The 23950-nt window shown below is 41.7% G+C and overlaps 1 protein-coding gene across 2 annotated transcripts; it reads left to right on the top strand.

Moving 5' to 3' along the window:
* The first annotated feature begins 406 nt into the window (after window positions 1-406).
* LOC106567178 (serine/threonine-protein phosphatase 6 regulatory ankyrin repeat subunit C) lies at window positions 407-23916 on the top strand. 2 transcript variants are annotated; one of them, XM_014136186.3, is made up of 26 exons: window positions 407-633; window positions 944-1030; window positions 2981-3059; window positions 3269-3339; window positions 3475-3675; window positions 3937-4024; window positions 6275-6417; window positions 6619-6831; window positions 7087-7165; window positions 7274-7471; window positions 7604-7721; window positions 7837-7905; window positions 8108-8248; window positions 8360-8422; window positions 8567-8678; window positions 8789-8860; window positions 8994-9195; window positions 9451-9538; window positions 9770-9887; window positions 10169-10388; window positions 12080-12167; window positions 13183-13266; window positions 13464-13609; window positions 13736-13818; window positions 13953-14127; window positions 15024-23916. In XM_014136186.3, the coding sequence occupies exons 1-26, from the start codon at window positions 607-609 to the stop codon at window positions 15290-15292; spliced, it is 3234 nt and encodes a 1077-aa protein (XP_013991661.1). In that variant the 5' UTR covers window positions 407-606; the 3' UTR covers window positions 15293-23916. The 2 variants fall into 2 exon arrangements, with proteins under 2 accessions (XP_013991661.1, XP_013991660.1); XM_014136185.3 differs by having other exon boundaries at window positions 8564-8678.
* Window positions 23917-23950: the final 34 nt, after the last annotated feature.

Raw genomic sequence — 23950 nt, 5'->3', positions numbered from 1 at the left:
CTTTAGGAATGTAGTGAAGTAAAAGTTGTCAAAAAATGAAAAATAGTAAAGTACATATACCCCCAGAAACGACTTAAGTAGTACTTTAAAGTATGTTTTACTTAAATACTTTACACCAGTGCTGTTTTTGGACAAACTAATATTAAACAGAACAAGTGACCCACGGATGCGTTGCTGCCACCAACTGTGTCGGAGGTAGCCTAAAATATCAGCAGTCCTGCTCCCGAATAACATTTTTGGGAGTAAACCATGATTCCTTATATGTTAATCTAGTGCCATTTAAAAAATGGCGAGAATATTTGGAATTGTATTCAGTAGTATATTATTGTCGTTCCCCTTGAAAACAGAGGCCCTCGCATTGTCTGGGAGAGCAAGACCACTGAGGTTAAATAAGAACGCGCGTGGAACTGCGCATGTGCAGGACAGCAGAAAGCCGAAGCCACAAACAAACATCAAGCAGAGACGGACAGCAACACAGATCAAGCGCTATCTTGTAGATCGCTAGCTACATGAGTTAACTTTGAAAAATGAAAATCAAAACTATCGTTTAATATACACTGCAGTTCCACCCTAATGAAGGAGCTCCGTCCTGGCTGATTTTGGGAGATGGGAGTACTCAACATTACAGACCAGGTGAGCTAGCAAGTAGCTAGCATGCTAGTTGAAAAGCCAGTCTGGCTATTTGGCTGTCTAGCTGATAGACTTTTGGTTTGTTAGCTAATCCCGTGTTTTGATAGCATTTTCCTGAAAGTCGAATAGTTCAATAACGTTTGACGAAAGTATCTGTCTGAAAGAAATGTCGTAGGATTGCTAGCTAGATGGCAACGTTAGCTAAACCTCGGCGCGGCCCAAGTGTCGCTGATTGATGTATGTAAACTGTTCACTTAACTAGCTACCATTCCTTGCTAAGCACAGCGTGACATTCTCCTGTTCTTCTCCCCAGCCTCCACTGGTCCAAGCGGTTTTCAATCGGAATGCCGATGAAATTCAACAACTATTGCACAACAAGAAAGAGGATGTCAATGCACTGGTATGCTTGTGGGCTCGGGTTTATGCCATTGATATTGGACTGTATCTCAACATCTCTCCAGTTATTGCAAGTAGAGGGGTGCCGTGTGGGTCCTTTACCCAGTTCATGTGATGAGTTAATTTATTTTGTATTTCCCAGAAACCTCGTTACTATATACACTACCGTTCAAAAGTTGGGTCAATTAGAAATGTTATTGTTTTTTAAATAAATGCATTTTTTTTGTCCATTAAAATAACATCAAGTTGATCAGAAATAGTGTAGACATTGTTCATTTTGTAAATGACTATTGTAGCTAGAATCTGCTTTAAAAAAAGGAATATCTACATAGGCCTACAGTAAATCAAATGTATTTATAAAGCCCTTTTTACAGCGGAAGATGTAACAAAGTGCAATACAGAAACCCAGCCTAAAACAGCAAGCAATGCAGATGTAGAAGCACGGTGGCTAGGGATAAACTCCCTAGAAAGGACGGAACCTTGGAAGAAACCTAGAGAGGAACCAGGCTCTGAGGGGTATCCAGTCCTCTTCTGGCTGTGCCGGATGGGCTACTACACTGGAGTGTGAATACAGGCAAATATGTTGATAAAGTAACTTTGTCCAAGAGCAGTGTTTCCATCTGGTTAAGAAGGCAGTCCCCAGAAGGTACGTGGGGAGATTTTAAAAAAGGAAAACAATATTGGGAAAAATGTTACCAAAAAAATATGTTCAAGTTATTTAAATCTTAATAGGCAGGAAAACATTTACTGAGGTCACTGGTGTGAAATCTCTAGTTATTTTATATTTATAGACCAACATTTTTAGTTTCGGTGCGTGTGCATTGCACTGTACAGAGGCCCTTTATCAGCAACCATCACTCCTGTGTTCCAATGGCACAGCTAATCCAAGTGTATCATTTTAAAAGGCTAATTGATCATTATAAAACCCTTTTGCAATTATGTTAGCATAGCTGAAAACCGTTGTCCTGATTAAAGAAGCAATAAAACTGGCCTTCTTTAGACTAGTTGAGTATCTGGAGCATCAGCATTTGTGAGTTCGATTACAGGCTCAAAATGGCCAGAAACAGCACTTTTTTTTCTGAAACTCGTCAGTCTATTCTTGTTCTGAAAAATGAAGGCTATTCCATGTGAGAAATTGCCAAGAAACTAAAGATCTCGTACAACGCTGTGTACTTCTCCCTTCACAGAAAAGCGCAAACTGTCTCTAACCAGAATAGAAGGAGTGGGAGGCCCCGGTGCACAACTGAGCAAGAGGACAAGTACATTAGTGTCTAGTTTAAAAACAGACACCTCACAAGTCCTCAACTGGCAGCTTCATTAAATAGTGCCCGCAAAACACCATTCTCAACATCAACAGTGAAGAGGCGCCTCAGGGATGCTGGCCTTCTAGGCAGAGTTCCTCTGTCCATTGTCTGTGTTCTTTTGCCCAACTTAATCTTTTCTTTTTATTGGCCAGTCTGAGATGGGGCTTTTTCGGAGTCGCCTCTTCACTGTTGACGTTGAGACTGGTGTTTTGCGGGTACTATTTAAGGAAGCTGCCAGTTGAGGACTTGTGAAGCATCTGTTTCTCAAACTAGAGACACGAATGTACTTGTCCTCTTGCTCAGTTGTGCACCGGGGCCTCCCACTCCTTCTATTCTGGTTAGAGACAGTTTGCGCTTTTCTGTGAAGAGGGTAGTACACCGCGTTGTACGAGATCTTACATTTCTTGGCAGTTTCTCCATTTGTAATGGACAATTTCTTTTGCTTTTATTTCAAAAAGGACAATTCTAAGCAGCCCCAAACTTTTGAATGGTAGTGTGTGTATATACAATAACAGTACAAAGTCAACAGAAGGCCTAAATGTAAATATTTCAGCAATATTTCAGAAATGTGTTTATTGGTGGCTGACGGGGTAAGAGGGAGATAGATTTTGCATCTCAATACAAATGGTTAATTTGTCTTTTCCCCACAGGACCAAGAGCGCCGTACGCCACTACATGCTGCTGCCTGTTTGGGAGATGTTCATATCATGGACTTCCTCATCAATGCAGGTAATTGTGACCAAAATGGACCAATCACTGGTACTTCTATTCACTAAACAGAACGCCCCCGCCTGACCTTCTGATGTGTGTGCAATGAAAATGTGGTTTTGGTCTTCTTGCAGTTGTAGTAACACTGTGTAGTGTCTGTGCATTAGTATGACTCTACTGTACTTGTCATGGCCCTCTAATAATGCTCCTTGTCTTGTACACTCTCATAGGTGCAAATGTAAATGCTAAGGACCATGTGTGGTTAACTCCATTGCACAGGGCAGCTGCCTCCCGGAATGAAGTAAGCAATGTTGATCATCTCTCTCATGTTAAGATTTATATAGCACTTAGTACCAAATTGTTTCAAACATGGACAATGTTTGGGTTTTGTCAAGAAGTGTTTTCTCAAGCCCTGTTTTATTCCTTCTCTCTCCAGAGGGCAGTGGGACTACTTCTGCGGCAGGGAGCTGAGGCCAATGCACGGGACAAGTTCTGGCAGACACCACTGCATGTTGCAGCTGCCAATAGAGCCACACGCTGTGCAGAGGCCCTGCTACCACAACTGAGCAATCTGAACATGGCAGACCGCACTGGCAGAACCGCTTTGCACCATGCTGCTCAGAGCGGATACATGGAGGTGAGAGGGGAGGGCTCGAAATATTGTTTATACTTAGAACAGCGCCATTTTCACAAACCATTTCAGAGTAGGAGTGTTGATCTAGGATCAGGTCTCCCATCTTATTCATTATGAGTTAAAATAAAGAACAACTGATCATACATCAGCATGCCTACTCTGAGATGATTTTGCAAATACGGACCCAGGTTAGCAGGTGTATGAATAATGAAAATGACATGTATGTGTATATAATATATTTATATTAACTTTCTCTGTCCTTAGATGGTAAAGTTGCTGCTCAATAAAGGGGCCAACTTGAGTGCCAATGATAAGAGAGAGAGACAGCCTATCCACTGGGCAGCGTACTTGGGTGAGCTGGATTCTGCGTTGGGAAACTGTTAAAAGGACAATCTGCAGTTGCTATATCCACCATTGGACTGATAAATAAATGACATGTACCCATTGATTCTTGAAGAATGTAACTTCTAAATGCCTCTTGAGCTTAGTTCAACTGTCGTACCCCATCAGAACCCAAAATATGAACTTGTTTTACTCCGTTTGTAAACAAAGTAAATTTAAACAACACTGTATAGCCTCAAAACAGGGTTAAAACGATCATTTTTATAAAATGGATAGTCATTCCTTGCATCCACTGCACTCTAAGTTTGAAAGGTTACATTTCTCCAGTTCCATCCATCAGCCTTTGACCGGAACAGTGGCGCAAAGAGCGCTTTATTGTTTTAACTGCTGATTGCCGCAACAACAACAAAAAAATGGAAAAATCGGAATTTTCGAAACTTGGCATGAATGGCAGGTGATGAAAAAATGCAGTTGTTTCTCCATAAGTCCTGTTTTAAGTAGAATGAACAGCAGACCTTGGCTGAACATTTTTGTATTTTGTAGTTTATTTGAAAATACACATTTTTCAAATACTCAAAGTCGTCAAATATAGTTTATATAGAATTTCAACTAAAAGCAACTTTTCTTTTAATATTCAAATACAGGTCTCAGAAGAACAACTTGCATATATTCAAATATTATTTATTTGCCTATAGCCTAGAATGAATTACGTGAGGGACTTGGAATCACCTCAACAATACAGTAAACCACTTTCGCAACTTCAAAATTACTAACAAATATATTTTCAGAATGAGTGAGACAAAGTGATAGAGTAACACTTGACATCAAGTTCTTATACATGTGTAGTAACTGTGATTATTACCATAGCAGCATTGTTGTTACATAGGACTTTGAAAATTGCTTTATAAAAGGCCTAATAGTTATTACATAAGTGGAATAAAGAACAGTCACTATTCCTCTTGTGTACAGTGGTTACAAAAACTCTGTCATTGCTATGCATTTAAAATGCAAATGTGCTAATAAAACGTTGCTCCAAAAGTAATCACAGTTTTATTACACAGGCACAAGAAGTGTTACTGAGAATGATAAGAGTACAAAAATATGGCTTATGTTTAGAAAGGAAATGTTATATCCCAGAAGTGCCTTCTTGAATCAACTACAGCCTGGTAGGTGGACAATCCATGTTAGTTTATATTCGGAGTGAACTATCCCTTGTGTGTTTTAAACAAGAACATTTGAAAGTAATTGAGATATTTAAAATAGTATTTGAACCCAGGTCTGAAACAATGGCAGCACTGCCATGTTGTACTGAGCCTTGTTGTTGGAAAACCACATTAGTGTCCGGCTTTTGCTGTCGCCGATGCACCTCCCCCAACTTCACTCCTCCACTTTCGTCTACAGTCGGTTGCTTTAACCTGAACAATGAAACGCGCCCAATATCTGCAGTCATCTCGCTGAGTCTAACTTTAAATGATGAAGTCCATTTCAGTGTGACCTGCCAGATTCAGAAGCTTGAGAACCCAATAAAATACAATGAAATGGGGTTGAAGCTTTATTTTATTTTTATTTGGTATAGGAGTCAAAGATAATAGTTTTAGTTTTTCAAACAGGTTGGTTAATTTTATTTCAGTTTACTAACTCATTTTTTTTTCATGATTAGTTTTAGTTTGCTATAATAACCTTGATGTATTTTGTAGATTAGATATGACCGTCAGACAGATTGGAATTGTATAGGATATTATGTGTGCTCTTCATTCATTCTATCTTCAACATGCAGTTCCACATGCTTCCCTGCCATCAGTTGAAGGCAACCAATCCAATAGTTTCAGAAAAGCAGTCACTTCCTGAGATCTGTATTCAAATAGTTTTAGAAAGTAGTCATTTTTGAGGATCTGTATTCAAATAGTTGCAGTCAACTCCAAAGTAACTATTTGTTCCCCTGGAAAAGTAGTTACTTTCCAGAAAGCATAGTAAAAACTACAGTTCACCCTGCTCTGATGAACAGTGGCTGTAGTCTTCACAAGAGGGTGACATTAAAAACAGGACACCGCGGCCTCTCCCCTCTCCTCACACCGCGGCCTCTCCCCTCTCCTCACACCGCGGCCTCTCCCCTCTCCTCACACCGCGGCCTCTCCCCTCTCCTCACACCGCGGCCTCTCCTCACACCGCGGCCTCTCCCCTCTCCTCACACCGCGGCCTCTCCTCACACCGCGGCCTCTCCCCTCTCCTCACACTCCGGCCTCTCCCCTGTGTCTTATAGGGCATCTGGAGGTGGTGAAGCTGCTAGTGTCTCGGAGTGCAGACAAAGGCTGCCAGGACAAGCAGGGCTACACCCCTCTACATGCTGCAGCTGCCAGCGGACACATTGACATCGTCAAGTACCTTCTGAGGCTCGGGGCAGAGGTGAGTGTGGGGTTCAAATGGGTAAACGGACTCTCAAAATAGCCAATACAAATAATACTTATTACCAACCATGGTCTGGCCATGTTCAGAAGAGGCAGAGGATTATCTCTGATTTACAATTCAATTGTTTTATCTTTTTATTTTTTTGACCTTTTGTTACTTAGCTAACTACTCATGTCTTGTGTGTTGGTGCTCTTTTAGCTGGATGAGCCCAATGCCTTTGGGAACACTGCACTGCATGTGGCCTGCTACACGGGCCAGGAGGCTGTGGCCAACGAGCTGGTGAACCACGGAGCTAACGTCAACCAGCCCAACAGGAGTGGCTACACCCCACTGCACCTGGCCGCTGTATCCACCAACGGGGCCCTCTGCCTGGAGCTGCTGGTCAACAACGGGGCTGACGTCAACCAGCAGGTATGGGGCCCTAATGTATTAAAAAATGGTCTCCGAGTACGATTGCTGATCTCAGATACCCTAACTCCTGTCCATATAATCAAATTAATTATTATCTAAAAGGCTTAACTGATCCTAGATCTGCACTCCTTCTCTAAGACTGACTAATGCCATCCCTACCACCACTTTCACCCTGACATTTTGTTTTAATATGTGGGGAATAAACAATGATTTGTCTGCAAGACAAGTAAAACATTTATTTTTTTCCGTCTCCAGAGTAAAGAAGGGAAGAGCCCCCTGCACATGGCAGCTATTCACGGACGCTTCACCCGCTCTCAGATCCTCATCCAAAACGGTAACCATGACAACCCCTCTGACTGACCTGTGAGGCTGCTTTAAGTGACTCTTGTCCCACTGGTTCTCTACTCATTTGTCTCATCCTGTTACTTTGTTTTCCCCCCAGGTGGAGAGATTGACAGTGTGGATAAATATGGCAATACCCCCCTTCATGTTGCTGCTAAGTACGGCCATGAGCTGCTGATCAGCACTCTGATGACCAACGGTGCAGATACAGCCAGACAAGGGATTCATGGGATGTTCCCTCTGCACCTGGCTGTGCTCTATGGGTTTTCAGACTGTTGTCGCAAGCTACTCTCCTCAGGTTGGTACTTTTTATATATATTATATCATTCATTCACACACACATCTGTTGGATTCTATACGCTGGAGGGGCTGTCTCTGACTGTAGTGTCACGTGTTGGATGTTATTTCTAGTTGCCTCCTCTCCCCTCAGGGCAGCTGTACAGTATTGTTTCATCTATGAGTAAGGAGCACGTTCTATCAGCTGGGTTTGACATCAACATCCCAGACAACTTTGGAAGGACGTGTCTACACGCTGCTGCCTCTGGAGGGTAAGACACAGAACCGCACTCCAAAACTGGACCTACTCTGAGCCATTGTGTTGGTTAATGCTGTCTAACGAGTCAGCCGTTCTCATCGTGGTGTTCCTCACTTCTCTTCTGACAGAAACGTTGAATGTCTGAACATGCTCTTAAGCAGTGGTACCGACTTGAATCAGAGGGACAAGTCGGGAAGGTGAGTTTTTGCAGTTAATTGTTTGCTTTCTGTTTGTACTCATGCTGGTGTGGGTATGCGATAACGTTCGGTGGAATAGTCAGTGATTTAAGGTTGTCGGGTTACTGTAAAAGCTTTGTGGTAACGTCTGCTGTAAGAAGTGCTTTGTGAATACGTTTGATGAATGGACTGATAATGGTTCTGTGGGCCTTCTTTCGCTCAGGACTCCGTTGCATTATGCAGCTGCTAATGGGAGGTACCAGTGCACCGTGACCCTAGTGAGCGCTGGCGCTGAGGTCAACGAGCCTGACCGTACAGGCTGTACTCCCCTGCACTACTCTGCTGCCTCCCAGGCCTTCTGCAGGTAGGAACTCGCACTCCATCGCAAAAATACACTGACGCATGACAATACGCTTTCAGGAAACATGGCTGTGTGTTGAATTTGTCATTAAATGTGTTAATTCTACACTTCCAGAATGGACCGACATTTCCCCGGGACTCTTCAGAGGGAGGAGGATGGAGCAAAGGAGTCCTATTTGTGAGTTTACTGTCTGCAACCATTGTTTTGTATAGCGTCTACAGTCCAGAATATAATTAATTAAAGATCTGCTTAAAGGACTCAATATTTTGTATATTTCATGACATCCACTTGACTGTTGTTTTTGTCTGTCTTTGTAAGTAGTTGCTTGGAGCATCTGTTGGACAACGGTGCCGACCCATCCCTGGTCAACTCTAAAGGTTACAGTGCTGTTCACTATGCTGCTTCCCACGGCAACAAGCAGAACCTGGAACTGGTGAGTCCTTTTGTTTGCGTTCAATACCGCACGAAGCTAAACAGGTGAATAGTTTTTCATCGTGAACCTTGCCGTGTGGACGGTAATGCAGCATGACCATGTTCCTTCAGCTCCTGGAAATGTCGTTTAACGCATTGGGAGACATCGAGAGCAGTATTCCAGTGAGTCCATTGCATTTAGCTGTAAGTGTGCCTTTCATTCCTAAAACCCTCTCTGATGCATCGCTTGAGACTGTGTGAAGAAGATGCCATGTTCATATAGAGCAGCCAAAAGCATGACTGTTTCCTGTCGTATACCATCTCCTCCCCCCTTCAGGCTGATAATGGCCACTGGCAGGCGCTGCGTGTGCTGACGGAGACTGCTGCGTACGTGGACGTGCAGGATGCCTCGGGCCGCTCTGTGCTCTACCTGGCCTCCCAGAGAGGTTACGCCCGCTGTGTAGAGGTCCTGCTAGCCCAGGGGGCATCCTGCCTCCTCAACGAGAACAGACACATGTGGACCCCTCTACATGTCGCAGGTACGGATCACGCCATGCCTCTCAACCCCCCCCCCACCGCCCTTCCTAGAATTGGTTGCGGGATGCATTTTTGCAAATTATGCTAATCAAGTTAGTTTATGTGCCAGGTGTAATGAATACATTGACTATCTTACTTGCAAGCATGTGTCCCTGTGTATTGTTCCATATTGTCTATCTTAGGTAGTATGTAATGGCTTAGAAACTAGCAGACAGGGTGGAGTTTGTAATGAAATTATATTTGTCATTTCATATCAGCTGCCAATGGCCACACTGAATGTCTGCACATGCTGGTGGACAGTGGGGAGGAGGCAGACCTTACCAACATTACAGACACACAGGAACAGTGAGTGGTCTCTATTTCTCACTGCCTGCCAGGAAGCTTTGTTGACGTTGTCTTTGATTGTGACGTCCAATTTATTCTGTTTATTTTTAGTGTAGATCCAGAGTCAGGAATACCGTTTAAGCTGTTTACTGAAGATTTGCAGAATCACACATTCTGCCTGCTAGGAGGCTTTATTGTTGATGTTGGCTTGTATTGTAATGTAAATGACTGTGTGGTACCCCTCTTCCTCAGGACTCCTCTGATGCTGGCCGTCCTGGGTGGCCATACAGACTGTGTCCACCTGCTGTTGGAGAAGGGAGCCTGGCCTGACACCAAAGACAAGAGGGGCAGCACTGCCCTGCACAGAGGGGTGAGTCACACTACTGAGCTGAGCAGTACTGGGCTGGTTACACATCCACTACACTTACTGTGTCCTGTGAAAAAGTTAATGTTGTACAGCGTGGCTGGTTCAGTTATGTGATAGAGAGGAACACTAACATGAGTTTATTAAAGGAACAGCATTAGTTTGAAATAATTATTAAAGCACAGTAGAATTTGAGGAAATCTAGCTGTGTAACTCTTAGGTTAGAGCAGAGAGGAAATGACTCCATCTCCGTCCCTCGCCCCTCCCTGTGTGTCCCTGTCCCGTAGGCTGCGTTGGGCCGTGATGACTGTGTCACAGCCATGCTGGACCACAAGGCCTCTGCACTGTGTCGGGACGGCCAGGGTCGTACCCCACTGCACTACGCTGCCTCCCGCGGCCACACTGACATCCTCGCCAATCTGCTGCGTGCGGCCACGCGCTCCGACCCTCTTGACTCCCTATTGGACCATGAAGAGTACACGCCATCACACTGGGCTGCTTACCAAGGTCAGCGTTCAATAGGTGTATACAGTGCCTTCAGAAAGTATTCCTACCCCTTGTCTTATTCCACATTTTGTGTTAGTTTGAATTCAAAATGGATTCAATTGGAATTTTTCTCACCCATATACACAAAATAACCCATAATGACAGTGAAAACATACTTTTGGAATATTTAGCAAATTTATTGAGAATAAAATACAGAAATATCTAATATACATACGTACGTATTCACACCCCTGAGTCAATTCATGTTAGAATCACCTTTGCGACCGATTACAGCTGTGAGTCTTTCTGGGTAAGTCTCTAAGAGCTTTGCACACCTGGATTGTAGACTTTTTGGGTGTTATTCTTTTTATAAACATTTAAGGTCTGTCAAGTTGGTAGTTGATCATTGCTGGACAGCCATTTTCATGTCAAAACTGTAGTTCGGCCACTCAGTAACATTCAATATCTTCTTGGTAAGCAACTCCAGTGTATATTTGGCTTTGTGTTTTAGGTTATTGTTCTGCTGAAAGGTGAATTTATTTCCCAGTGTCTGTTGGAAAGCAGACTGAACAAGGTTTTCCTCTAGGATTTTGTCTGTTAGCTCTATTCCACTTATTTTTATCCTCCAAAACCCCCTAGTCTTTGCCGATGACAAGCATACCCATAACATGATGCAACCAGCACCATGCTTGAAAATATGAAGAGTGGGACTCAATGATGTGCTGTGTTAGATTTGCCCCAAACGTAGTGATTTGTATTCAGGACAAAAAGTTAATTTCTTTGCCACTTTTTTAGCTTTTGTACTTTAGTGCCTTGTTGCAAACAGGATGCATGTTTTGGAATATTTTTATTCTGTACAGACTTCCTTCTTTTCACTCTGGCATTTAGGTTAGTATTGTGGAGTAACTGCAATGTTGTTGATCAATCCTCAGCTTTCTCTGATCACAGTCATTCAACTCTGTAACCGTTTTAAAGTCACCATTGGCCTCGTGAAATCCCTGAGCGGTTTCCTTCCTCTCCGGCAACTGAGTTAGGAAAAACGCCTGTATCTTTGTAGTGACTGGGTGTATTGATAAACTATCCAATGTGTTAACTTCACGAAGGTGATTCAATGTCAGAATTGTTTTATTTGTATTTTTTTTAACCCGTCTACAAATAGGTACCCTTTTTTGCGAGGCATTGGAAAAACCTCTGGTCTTTGTGGTTGAATCTGTTTTGAAATTCACTGCGAGACTTTACAGATGATTGTATGTTGAGGTAGTCGCTCAAAAATCATGTTAAACACTGTTATTGCACACAGAGTGAGTCCATGCAACTTAGTATGTGACTTGTTAAGCGAATGTTTACTCCTGAACTTATTTAGGCTTGCCATAACAAAGGGGTTGAATACTTATTGACTCAAGACATTTCTGTTTTACGTTTTTAATTCATTTGTAAACATTTCTAAAAACATAATTACACTTTGACATTATAGGGTTGTGTGTGTAGGCCAGTGACACACAATCACATTTTAAATTCAGACTGTAACAAAACAAAATGTGGGAAAAGTCAAAAGGGTGTGAATGCTTTCTGAAGGAACTGTATATGAAATGTATGTATAAATCGAATGTGAGGGGAGAACCTATATCCGTTTTTGTTGCGTGACCGTTCGTTATTCAAATGAAATCGCTAGCAGTATGCAAATTTGAAACACACTTTGTCTTCTTTCTCAGGGCAAGAAGACTGTTTGGAGGTTTTACTTGAACACAAAATGTGTAGTATCCAGGAGGGAAACTCCTTTACCCCATTGCACTGTGCTCTGTGAGTATTCTCTAGTCAATGTTTTAAACATGACTATACAGGTAACTGCCAAAATAAAATGGAAAAACCTGAGTAAATGAGGGATAAAAGTATATTGGAAACAGGTGCTTCCACACAGGTGTAGTTCCTGAGTTGATTAAGCAAATAACATCCCATCATGCTTAGGGACATGTATAAAAATGCTGGGCAGGCATATTATTTTCATGTATGGGTAACTACATATGTGGAGTATCTAAAAGTGGGCGTTGCAAAATAACAAGTGGGAAGATAAACAGCAGTGGGTGTGTCAACCTAACAGCTAATTGGGCAGATTGGTTGCCCCTCACGATTGTTTTGCGTGGCTGCTTCCTTGTAGCATTTTAGCTAGGCAGGTTAGGAGGAAAAGGGTTAGGCTTAGCTAAAGTGCTACAAGGAAGCAGAAAGTAGCCGCACAAAACTGTATTGAGTGGCAACCAATCTTCCCAATTAGCTGTTAGGTTTCCATACACCCACTTGTGTTGATCCTCCCACTTGTCTCGCAACGCCCACTTTCAGACAGGCTCTACGTATGCAGTTACCCATGACTCATTATTTTGTCTACCATGGCTATGCATCACCCGGGTGACAATGACCCCATCTACAGGGCACGAGTGGTCACTGAATGGATTGATGAGCATGAAAATGACATAAACCATATGCCATGGCCGTCTCAGTCACCAGATCTCAACCCAATTGCACACTAATGGAGATTCTGGAGTGTAAGACAGCGTTTTCCACCACCATCAACAAAACACCAAATGATGGAATTTCTGGTGGAAGACCGATGTAGAATCTATGCCAAGCTGCATTGAAGCTTTTCTAACTCATGGTGGCCCAACGCCCTATTAAGACATTATATTGGTGTTTCCTTTATTTTGGCAGTTACCTGTACATTATTAGGACAATGTCTGTAAAAAGTGTTTGGGAAAGGATCAGTGATGGGTTTGATGTTTTAGCACTAATTCGGTCATGTTTGGTCATCTTCGCGATATTGCAGAATGAATGGCCATAGTGGAGCTGCAGAGATGCTGTTGGAATCTGCTGGCGTACAGATGGTTAACACCAGGGATACTAAAGAAAGGTAGGCCTATTGAGAGCAAGGTGCTGTTATCTTATCTAGATGTTTATTTGGGTGTCTCCTGTCATTTGTATACCTTTTTAAAGCTGTACCTCTGTACTTAATGTGGACTCCAGTTTCATCCAGTTTTAACTGTAGTTTCATTGTCATGCGATACTGAGCTCACCAATGATGGGCTGTCTCTCTCTCTGTGCCTGTAGGACCCCTCTTCATGCCGCAGCGTGTGCTGAGGATGTGGCGGGGCTGCAGCTGGTCCTACGCCACGGAGCTGAGATCAATGCCGTGGACCACACCGGACGCTCTGCTCTCATGGTCGCCGCCGACAATGGACAGAGTGGCACCGTGGGTAAGTCTACAGAGCACCTTTTCCATTGATGTTTTGTAAAAGGATAGAGTTCAGCAAGTCCTGTGAAGTAACGCTTGATGAGAGTGAATGCATTATCTGTTGGGATGAATCCTGTGTAATTTCCAGCCATCCTCTTGCACCGAGCCAAGGCTGACCTGACACTGCTGGACGACAATGGAAACACTGCCCTGCATCTGGCCTGCAGCAAAGTAAGCACCACTTAAAATATCATCCAAGCTCAGAAATCCGTGACTATGCAGCACCTCTCTTATGGCCTGAGATGATGGAACATGTATTGATGATGATGGTTGATGTAAGCATGTTTTTCCTATTTGTCTCACAGGCTCATGAGATGTGTGCCCTGCTGATTCTGGGGGAGATCCATAACCCTACCCTCATCAATGCAACCAACGCTGCACTGCAAATGCCGCTGCATCTAGCAGCACGCAACGGTCTGGCCACAGTTGTCCAGGCACTGCTGAGTCGAGGAGCCACAGTGCTGGCAGTGGATGAGGAGGGTAAGAGACACTATTCCACTTTATTCTTTGCCCAAACATCTTCATTGTAAACATCAGAAAGTCCTACGCCATGTCGTCTTGTTGTTATGGGCTTGGGCTCGAAATGATTTCTAATTGACTTCAGATTTTTTGTTACTTACCGTAAAACTTTCATTAATAGCCCAGGTGTTTATTTGCTTAGATCACTGAACACGACAGGTGCTTATTACAGACGGGCTTCTATTTGAGCCAGGCGTCTTTCCTTTTTGCCCATTTGCGTAGTTAATTGTTTAATTACAGCATTCCCTTCCAGGATTTTAATCAAATTCTTAATTTCCTGTGTTATAATTTACACACTGTCCCATTTATTCTGTCTTAGAATGCCTTTATAAAATAGAAAAATAACTTTTCCTTGACAGAATAATGATTCTCCTTGGACTGCATTTGTGGTAGTGCATACCTTTGCCACTAGAGGGCGTGTGGCCAATTTTATTTATTCACTTTTTTTGTTAGAGGTCTGTACTCCCGAAGTTGACTGTTTTTGTCAGTTAGCTAGCGGTTCTCAGATGTTAGCAGCCGATGGCTAACAGTTTCTTCCTGCCGATTTAAAAACAAAAAAAAACGCATGATCGCTATCATTTTTTCAAGTCCATTACTGAATTATTTAATTTAACCAATCAAACATTAAACCTCGTAAACAATTAATTTAGCCCCTACTTATATTTGAAACAGCCGTTTATTTTCTGAAATGTGCCGTTGCCTGGCTATTAAGAAACGGGTGGCTATTTGAGACCCATTATTTAACTGAAGTTTTACGGTACTTACTTGTTTTAGGTATTTCAATTTTCCTTGAGCATAAGCCATAGACCACAGCTTTCCAGTGTATGCGGTCTGATTGTGCGTTTGTTGTCGACAAGGACACACTCCAGCCCTGGCCTGCGCCCCCAACAAGGACGTAGCTGACTGCCTGGCTCTGATCCTCTCCACCATGAAACCTTTCCCTCCTCTGGACCCTTCCTCCTGCCCCTGCTCCTCTTCCTCCGTCTCCCCCGGTCTCAACCTACTGAAGCATTGCGGCATCACTGCTGCCTGCACGCCGCTGCCCAACGGAGGCCTCCACCATCACAACGGCTATGTCAAAGACCGCCATGCCGCTGTCAGCCTGGACGGATGTCTTTCTGAGTGAGGTCATCCTACATCTACTGTCTGACAGCACTACCACCACCACAGGGTAGTCTGTGTGTGTGAGTGATCTTCTCCTGAAGTGCAGTCAAACCTATATGCAAATGGAGCCCACAGCATCTATCTATCCCAGCTCTGTATAAGTTAGTGCTTAACACTGAGACCGATCTCTCTTTCTGTAAGGTCACTGGAATACTGCTTTGTCCCAAAATGGTTACTAATAACCACCCACAAACCCCTTTAAATAATGTCCCGCAAATAGGTACTCGTCAGCACAGAAAAATGACTGACAGCTAAAAGCACTGTTCATTCTTTTTTCTTTTTTAATCTTTTTAGTCTTTTGTTGAGTCACTTTTTTTCTCTTCATATCATTCAGTATTTAACATCCTTTGACGTGCTGGCCTTGTAGAGAAATGCACAGCCTTCCTAAAAGGAGAATGATCCAAAGGGTTCTAGGACTTTATGAATGAACCATACAAAGTCCTACCCAAAAGTGCAATGCTAAAATATAAAGATTCTGACTTGAACAAAAAAAATTATAATATGTACCTTCTGTAGTAACCTAATATTTAAACTTTTGGCCTCGTTTTCTTTGTGGGGCATTTTCATAGAGGAGAATTTCATAGGGCTGCTAAAGTTTGAAAGATGAATATGTAAGCATGTCTCCTTACAAAGGGGAACAATGCTCAGGTTGGCATTTCAGCATACATTTGCTCTCAATGCTGAAGTATTGTCTAGAACACAATTTTGTGTTTACTAAGTGAGAATTTGGTTTAAAGCATATACATTATGACCAAAGGTGAATATCACTGCTATGACTGACAAAATATTTATTTGAGAAATATTTACAGAGAAAGATCGATGTTGAGATACCTCTTAAGTCATTTTGCAGCTGCTGAACGGCTAGACAGGGAAAGTAGTAGCAATGAAGCCTTTATTTATTTGAAGTCTTTAGGAGCGGACTCGCCCCATTGACCTTCAGCAAAACACATTATCTTGAATTCTAAGATTACTGCTCAGTGATAATCTTACAAGCCATTTCAATTGATTTCCCATTTTTCTTTCCTTAAATCATTCCCAAACCATTTTGGTACATTGAATTCGAATTACCTTCGGAGAGGAATCCTATTTGTATTATTTCCCGAAATGTTACTTCAGCCGTTTTGGAGCTGGAGAAATACCACTCTATCAAAAAGCTTGTATCTTGTCTAGTACGATGGTCAGTTCTGGTGTGAGATTGAAACGCTGGACTGACAGTGTTCTTCCCTTTTTTGTTATTGTATAATTTAAGCAATATTTAATTTCTGGCATTTTGAACGTTATCAAAAAGACAATCATAGTCTCAAGGGCTTTTGTTTCCTTGGAAATCTTGTTTGATGTTCACCTTATTTGTTTGAGTACCGATACTAGCAACATGGAAATGATCTATTCTAGACTAATGGCTGAAGTCTGTGTCCAAGGCATTTTTCGCTCTGTGCCTAGAACAAAAAAAATGCAATTGATTGCCTCCATGGCAGTACGGATGCAGGATATGATGAACACTAAGGTCTCACCCACTGGGTAGCAGAGAAGCATTGGATCCTATTCAGACTTGTTCATCTGTTGAGGATATGATTCCTTGGTTGGACTTGATTGTTCATGTCTCCGGACAGAATTCTTGACTAACTAAAGAGACTTGAAAGCCTAGTAGGTACGTTGGGTTACTTACTGTAGGAAGGAACTGAGAGGAAACTAATGTTACTCTCATCTGGCCAGTAGTAATACTTGTGTTTTTAGTAAAGCCGATAAGTGTGAAATTCCTTTTTTGGTATGTATCCTGTCTTGTGGGTCTACATACATTGTAGATTGTTCTATCAGACCACTGGAGCTCTTTGCCTGACTTAATTTAAATCTTTTTACACTACCATTTCTATTATATCATCAGAGGATCAATAGATTTCAGTGATTCACTGGGACTCATTTTTCATTTCATGCTTCGCCACAACCTCATCTCTTGATGAATGCTAAATGACATGCATTAGTTCTGGATGAGAAATATGAGGACCTAATATGATACCAGAGTAGCATATCATGTTGTGCCCTATAGTCAGTGTTGTCTGGGGGAGAGGAGGAACAAAGGGAAGTGTATAGTCTTTTGATGTCGTCATGTGTAAAGGGGGAATAGTCTCGGGCTGTGTGGAACCAGGAACCAAATGACATGGATTGATGACGAACAACAGGAAAATCATATTGGCATTATTTTAGTTGTATGCACACTACAATGCAGTTCCATTTTAGCCCTGATCCAAGGCACTTGAGATAGTTAAGCACTTTAACACATTCAGCATATCTGTGTGCAGTCTGAATAAATGCATATGTATATTTACATATGGGTTGTAGCTAAAGTGCAAAAGACAGGAACAGATTGCAAGGATTGTATACGCTGCTTCATTGACTGCGATTTAACTTCAAAACTCTAAAGCTAAAAAGATCTCATGGTCCAAAATCCAGTCATCACGATGCGGTTTGATTGATGCCAGCCCAGGGTCCGCTATTAGTCCTTGTGGTTAGTCCAGTGATTTAGCTAGGCTTGCTTTCGCCGTGCTTGTATCCTCCTCGGGCTCCTCGCCTAACTCCACACTGAGGGATGCATGTTGTACAATAGAGACACTGATTACCTCAATCATCCAACCGCAGGTGTGTCTGGCTAGCAGGTCGGGTTCACGTTCCCCAGTTCAGACACCGCATGCATCAGCCGATGGTAGCGTGCCACGTCATTGACTGCGTGCTGTCAGGCACCTGATTGCTATAACATAGTGATGTGGTTACCTGATGGGTATTTTACATATCTGGCATGTGTCAGCAACGTCTGAGCAGAGGAGTGTGTGTGTGTGTGTGTGTGTGTGTGTGTGTGTGTGTGTGTGGATTTTATTTTTCAATTCCCTTGTCCAGTTGATGGCGCCAGTTCTTCAGTATATATCCCATCTGGGACTACCCCATATCTGTGTTCCATTGATAGACTGAGAACTCATTGTAAAGGAGCTTGAGATCATAATTCTAACTTTAAAGAAACAAGTAAAATATATTTCCCTAGGGTTTAATATTAGGAAGCAATGAAAGGATTATTTGTAGCATTAATGACTGTGAAAGACGTGTGCAGCACATCTATTGCTCTTCGACTGTGTTTAGGCCAATCCAACAAAGCATTTCATAGATGCCAATTGAAGATTTGCGGAGTAGTCGTCACATGAGAATCTTAGGTCACAGTTAGGGCCTTATTTGCCAAAGTACATTGGATAATAAAACAATATTTAAAAAAATAATAATAATAGCAATGGGTTTGAGAAATATGCAGGCATTCGAGCAATGTACATACTGAATATTAATCTGAGCCATGAATTGACTGACGTGAATCTAGGGTCAAATTGGAACAAGACTACTTGCTTTCTCCTGACTTTTGAACTATTACACTACATTTCTCTGGCATTCATGAAACGGTAAAGTAGCAGCAAGAAGTAATCGTCGTATTAGTCTTCCTGTCATGGGTCTTTCTTAAATGTGTTCCAGCTATACCTAAGCCCCTATGTGTGTGTCATAACCATGTATTGACAATGGAGACAGGAGGTTGGAGGGTTTGAACATTAATCTCTAACACCATTAAGATTGCCTTACAATATCTTCTGAACAGGAAATTTAACTACGCTGTAGATGCTTTCATTTTTTTTTTACATTCATTGATAGCCGGTTTTTGAAAAGGAAAATACACCTAGCTAGCTACATCCATTTAGTGCCATAGAAACCTTTATTTGCCTTTAAGCATGATAGTCATACTGTACTTGGTCAGTAGAAAATGTGTTTGTTTGGACTCATTTACTGTGGTAGCCATGGTTAGAGTGAACATTTATTATATATATTTTTTGTTGTTGTTGGAATGATTATTAAGTTCTGATTTGAAGCATTGCTGGCACAGATACAGGTCATGATGTCATTGGTGACTAATGGTTTGAACCACTTAGTACTGATCGTAGGAAGTGGAAAGCAATCATAGAATAGAGTTGGTGGTAGTCTGGAGAAAAGAATGGATGGAAGATTTCAAATGACAGACTATTTGTGTTGGCATAAACTGATAATAATAATGAATGGTTATTTCTTTGCCCGTGGTTTGTAATTATTCTAGAACAGTTTTTGATGTTTGCAGATGTATGGTTAACAGGGAATAGATTTACCTCGTCCTCGATGGATGCCCCTATTCTTACTTGAAGTATCTTTCATAGAATACAAATGTAAAACTTTAATTCACAGCAGAGCCTTTTAAAGGCAAAGGAACAAGTATCTTGCAGTACCTACTACGTTATAACACCGACCATCTTGCTAGTTATGTTTCCCAGTGGGACTGCTAAAATCTCTGCTGGTTTTGCTATTATGGGATGTGTCCCGAATGGCACCCTATGCCCTACATAGTGCACTACTTTTGACCAAAGCCCTATGGGGGGGCCTCGGGTCAAAAGTAGTGCACTATAATGGGAATGGGGTGTCATTTCGGTCGCACACAAAGATCCTTTGGTGTAGAAGCACATGCATCCATGTTGGTGGCACACTGCTCAAGGTTGCCTTGTGATTGTTTTGGGGATTTTGCCATATTTGTAAGTGGAAAAATTGGGATTTCACTTATTACCGGTCTTGTCAGCTTGACTGTCACCTCCAAAACCAAATAACGCTGTTAATGAATTACCTCCATACCGGTTGGAGAGAAGAGAAAGGAAGAACACAGACGTCTACCTTGTTGTCAGTGTGATTTCTACGGACCAAATTATGAGAGTTCTAGTATGTGAAGGGCAGAAGAATCTGTAATTCAATGGAGGTCATGAGGAAAAGTAGTGTGAAAACACATTTTATAGTGGGGGGACTGCTATGCAGTAATTATTTACCCCCTCAAGTTAGTGAACGTGGGAGGTTTTGTAGAGTTTCACTCATGCTAGCTTTCCCCCTGCTTGTGGTCTCATTACGTTTCTTCCATCATTTGGACCTGTGTGACAACCACCTCAGAGGTGGTTGGTGCCTTTTTTTAAATGTTTTTTTTTAAATGAATGCTCTATCTACCGCATGGTCTTCCAGTTATACCTCCCGGAAGCCTTATGAATGACATGTAAAAGCATAGAAGAGCGCATCTCTCTGAAAAGAACATTCTCAACCTACAGTATGTGATGTGAGCTATAATAAGCAACTCCTGTTTTACGTTCTTGGCCGATTCTGTGTGCATGCTATGGGTCTCTGAGCTTGAGTCATATGGAGTGAACGATCTGAACAATCTCCTTTCTGATGTTGAATGCACCAATATTGAAGTAACTTTTTGAAAGCACAAATCCAAAGATGGACCCATTATTCTTTAATGTCACCTCAAGGATGGCTCTCAGTGCTGTGGCGGTTAGAGCCAAGAATGGTGGTCATGGAGAATAGGAAAGCATGGGATTGGATGGTCGGTATCAGTACTGTAAATGTAGTTTCTCCTGAAGTCTGAGCATATCAATTCAGATTGTTTCAGTTGTATGTATTTAATTAAACTCACTAGCTGTAGAGAATAGATCAAGTTGTGGAAATCCTATTGAGGTACAGTAGTAATGATAATGTGTTGGTTGTAACTGTTTGGAGTGTTTGTTGTATTAGACTGATTGAAAGTAGGGGTTTCTTAGTAGCAGTGTGTAGCGTTGATAGTGTGACCGTGCTGTAATATAACATGCGTTGTCTGATATTAGCATAAGGGCGAGGTAGATCGTCCTCTTTAAGCTTGCCTCTATTTTTATTTTTTATGGTTGAAAAAGACGAGTGCAATAAACCTTATTTATCATTTTCTTCCTCAAGTAAAAGAACATGACCTGCGTTTTTCAAGGCCAAAAACAAAATAGACTTTCTGCGGCGGGCAGTAGGATTGGAACCTTTCCTAGCTGCTTTGCGTCCAGAGAAGTGGCACTTGTTAGAATCTAGAATATGGAATTGCATTCTTAGGACTGTGTGATTTTGATATTTAAGTATCAAAGCTGCTTGCTCATAAGGGAGACCGTGTACAAGATGATTTGACTGGTAGATCAACCATGTGGTTTTTTGTAATTGCAGTTGGATGGCATTTTATGGAGTGAATCTCCTTCAATCTTTAAATGTTTTGCTTGCGTGTGTACGTATGCATCGTCCTCCATATCAAATGATATGGGGTTTTTTTTTGGACGTAAATGAAGTGGTTTAAAGACATGATGAAATACCTTCTTGTTTTCGAAAGAAACATTAAGAGAGACTCCCCCCTAATTCATCTCACCCTCGCACACCCCCGTTTAGTATCTTTCACAATCTTACTACTTGCTCTGTGTGTGATAAACTTGTTCAGTGAAGATCAGAACAGCTTAAAAAAGTTGAGACAATTTCCTGAACTCTATGTATAATGTTGAGGGGGTGAATGGCATGTATCCCTTAATGTAAGTAGGCAGGCCTGTTTAAATCAGACATGTCGATGACAATGGAAATTAAAAGGTAGCGAATAAAGTGTACCAGTATCGTAAGATCAGCTCAGTGCCTAGGGTAGGACGTGTATACCTACTGTATACATCTTTTTGACATGTTGGAGGCCCTTTGACATGTACTATGTTGGAAGCCCGTACGATATTGGTTGTTCCCCTTGAAATTCCCCTTTTTAATCAGCTGAGGTAGGAAATATTCGAAAACCATGTTAGCCATTATTGCAGTAATTTGCTGTACAAGCAACTTCTACTTCACCCATGATGATGTCTTTGGCCAGACAATCTCTGGAGTATCTCCATAATGGTGATTCACCTCGAGCACAGTGATTAGGACACGATCAGTTGGAGGTACTCTATGGCTTATGTGCTCCCTGAGCAATACATGGGAAAAGGATGTATTCATTGGGTATATCCTGTGATATTTGTTGGTCCTTCTGCTGTTTCTTTATTTGTTCTGCAGCACCCTAACTGAATGTAAACTGATAAAGACCGACTAAGGGTTAGTTGCCTGTTTTACTCAGTGGCTTATCTGTTGTAAATACCTTGGAGTGGACCACATACCAGGAGAGGGGGAGGAGTCTGAATTAGGGCACATGATTAGTTATAATCAAATGGTTTCTCAATGCACCTTTAAAAAGAGATTTGGTTTGTCCGCCAAACATTCCAATAGTTTTTGCAAGCTTTGCTGTTGGGTAACAAGTTCTAAACTTCTTTGCTGGTGAATGGTAGTATCTTTGACAGGCCTACAGGTTGCTGTACCCCCACCCCCCCCCCCAGCGGAAGGAACAATTCCCTATTTTAACGCTTGATTACCTCATTTACAAACCTTCTAATACTATTCTACTGTGAGAAGAAAAGGCCATCACCAGCATGTGCTCTAGACGTGTGATGGCAATGACACCAGGACCAATGATGTAGCTCCATTTCCAAATTAATGAATTCAAACATGGCCAGTCAAGGAATATAAACACGCCTCTCACTTACTACAAATTCTATAAGGTTGGTACATTTAATGGTATTATCCATGTAAATAAACTTGTTTGCATTTCTTGCGGTTTTCAGTAGAAGCATTTTTCCTACCTCCTATAAATTGCAGCTTTGAGTTAATCTCCACCTGTTTTGACAAACAAACAAATACACAGTAGCCTATGAGAACCTTAGCATTTTGCCATGAACAATTATAATTCAACATGTGTGCTTGATTGTATGTATAATTGTGTGTTCAACATGAAATTATTTATGAAAAACGTAGAAAATAGCACTGGGATGTGAAGCCAGACTGTGTTATGACGCTGATAACGAATGTCTTCTACCCACGCTAGACATTAATTTTGACTGATGTGCTCCTTGCATAGCAAACCCCCTTCTTTTTGGGATGAATTACATGAATGAGTACATTGGCATTTTCTGTTTGTCTTTGTCTTGAACCGATGTACAAATGTTTTCATGTTGTGCTCTACATCTCAGTTAAAGTTTACAGCTTCCTGGAATGTGAATGTTTTGTTGGGTTAGTTATTGCATACGTATGTATGTATGTATGTACGTACAGCTGGTTTGGTACTATCATAATATATATTTTTCACAGGTTGTCATGGGGGAGTCAGGTTATATGCACATTGTTATATTCTGTACGTGGGTGAGTTTTGTTCCCCTCAAGCCGTATGCCTTCAAAAACACTAATCCACTCCAAACCAAACTGTTGGTAGGTGTTTGCCTCCCCACCATAATCTCTGTATAGCTGCTTTAATTCCATGTGAATAGGGGACCAGTGAGAGGTCAGGTATCTGACCAGACAGACCCTTGCCCTGCCCCCACATTCCATTCACCCCACTATCCCTCCAAAACCTCAAGCCATTTCTTTATTTGACAATGCAATCGATCCTGAAAGCACTTTGCCTTGTTATTCCATTGTGTGGACAATATGTAAATGGTAATTTGTTATAGAAATGTAAAAGATAATTCACAATTTTGGAAGAATCTGCATCTGTCTTTGACGCTAAAATGATTTTAAAGGATTTATTAAACATTTGAACCTAACTCTATTTTATACAATGTTTGCTGCAGCCAGTTGGTCTTGTCATTCAGTATTGTGGCTTAGGGTTGGTTGTGTGTTTTAAATAAAGTGCTATTGCTGAATATTCAATGCAATGTGTGTTTCTGATTTGAGTCCTAGATGT

Source organism: Salmo salar, chromosome 13 (assembly GCF_965601325.2).
Source record: "Salmo salar chromosome 13, fSalSal1, whole genome shotgun sequence".
Lineage (NCBI taxonomy): Eukaryota > Metazoa > Chordata > Actinopteri > Salmoniformes > Salmonidae > Salmo > Salmo salar.
This window is presented reverse-complemented; position numbering and strand designations above follow the sequence as displayed.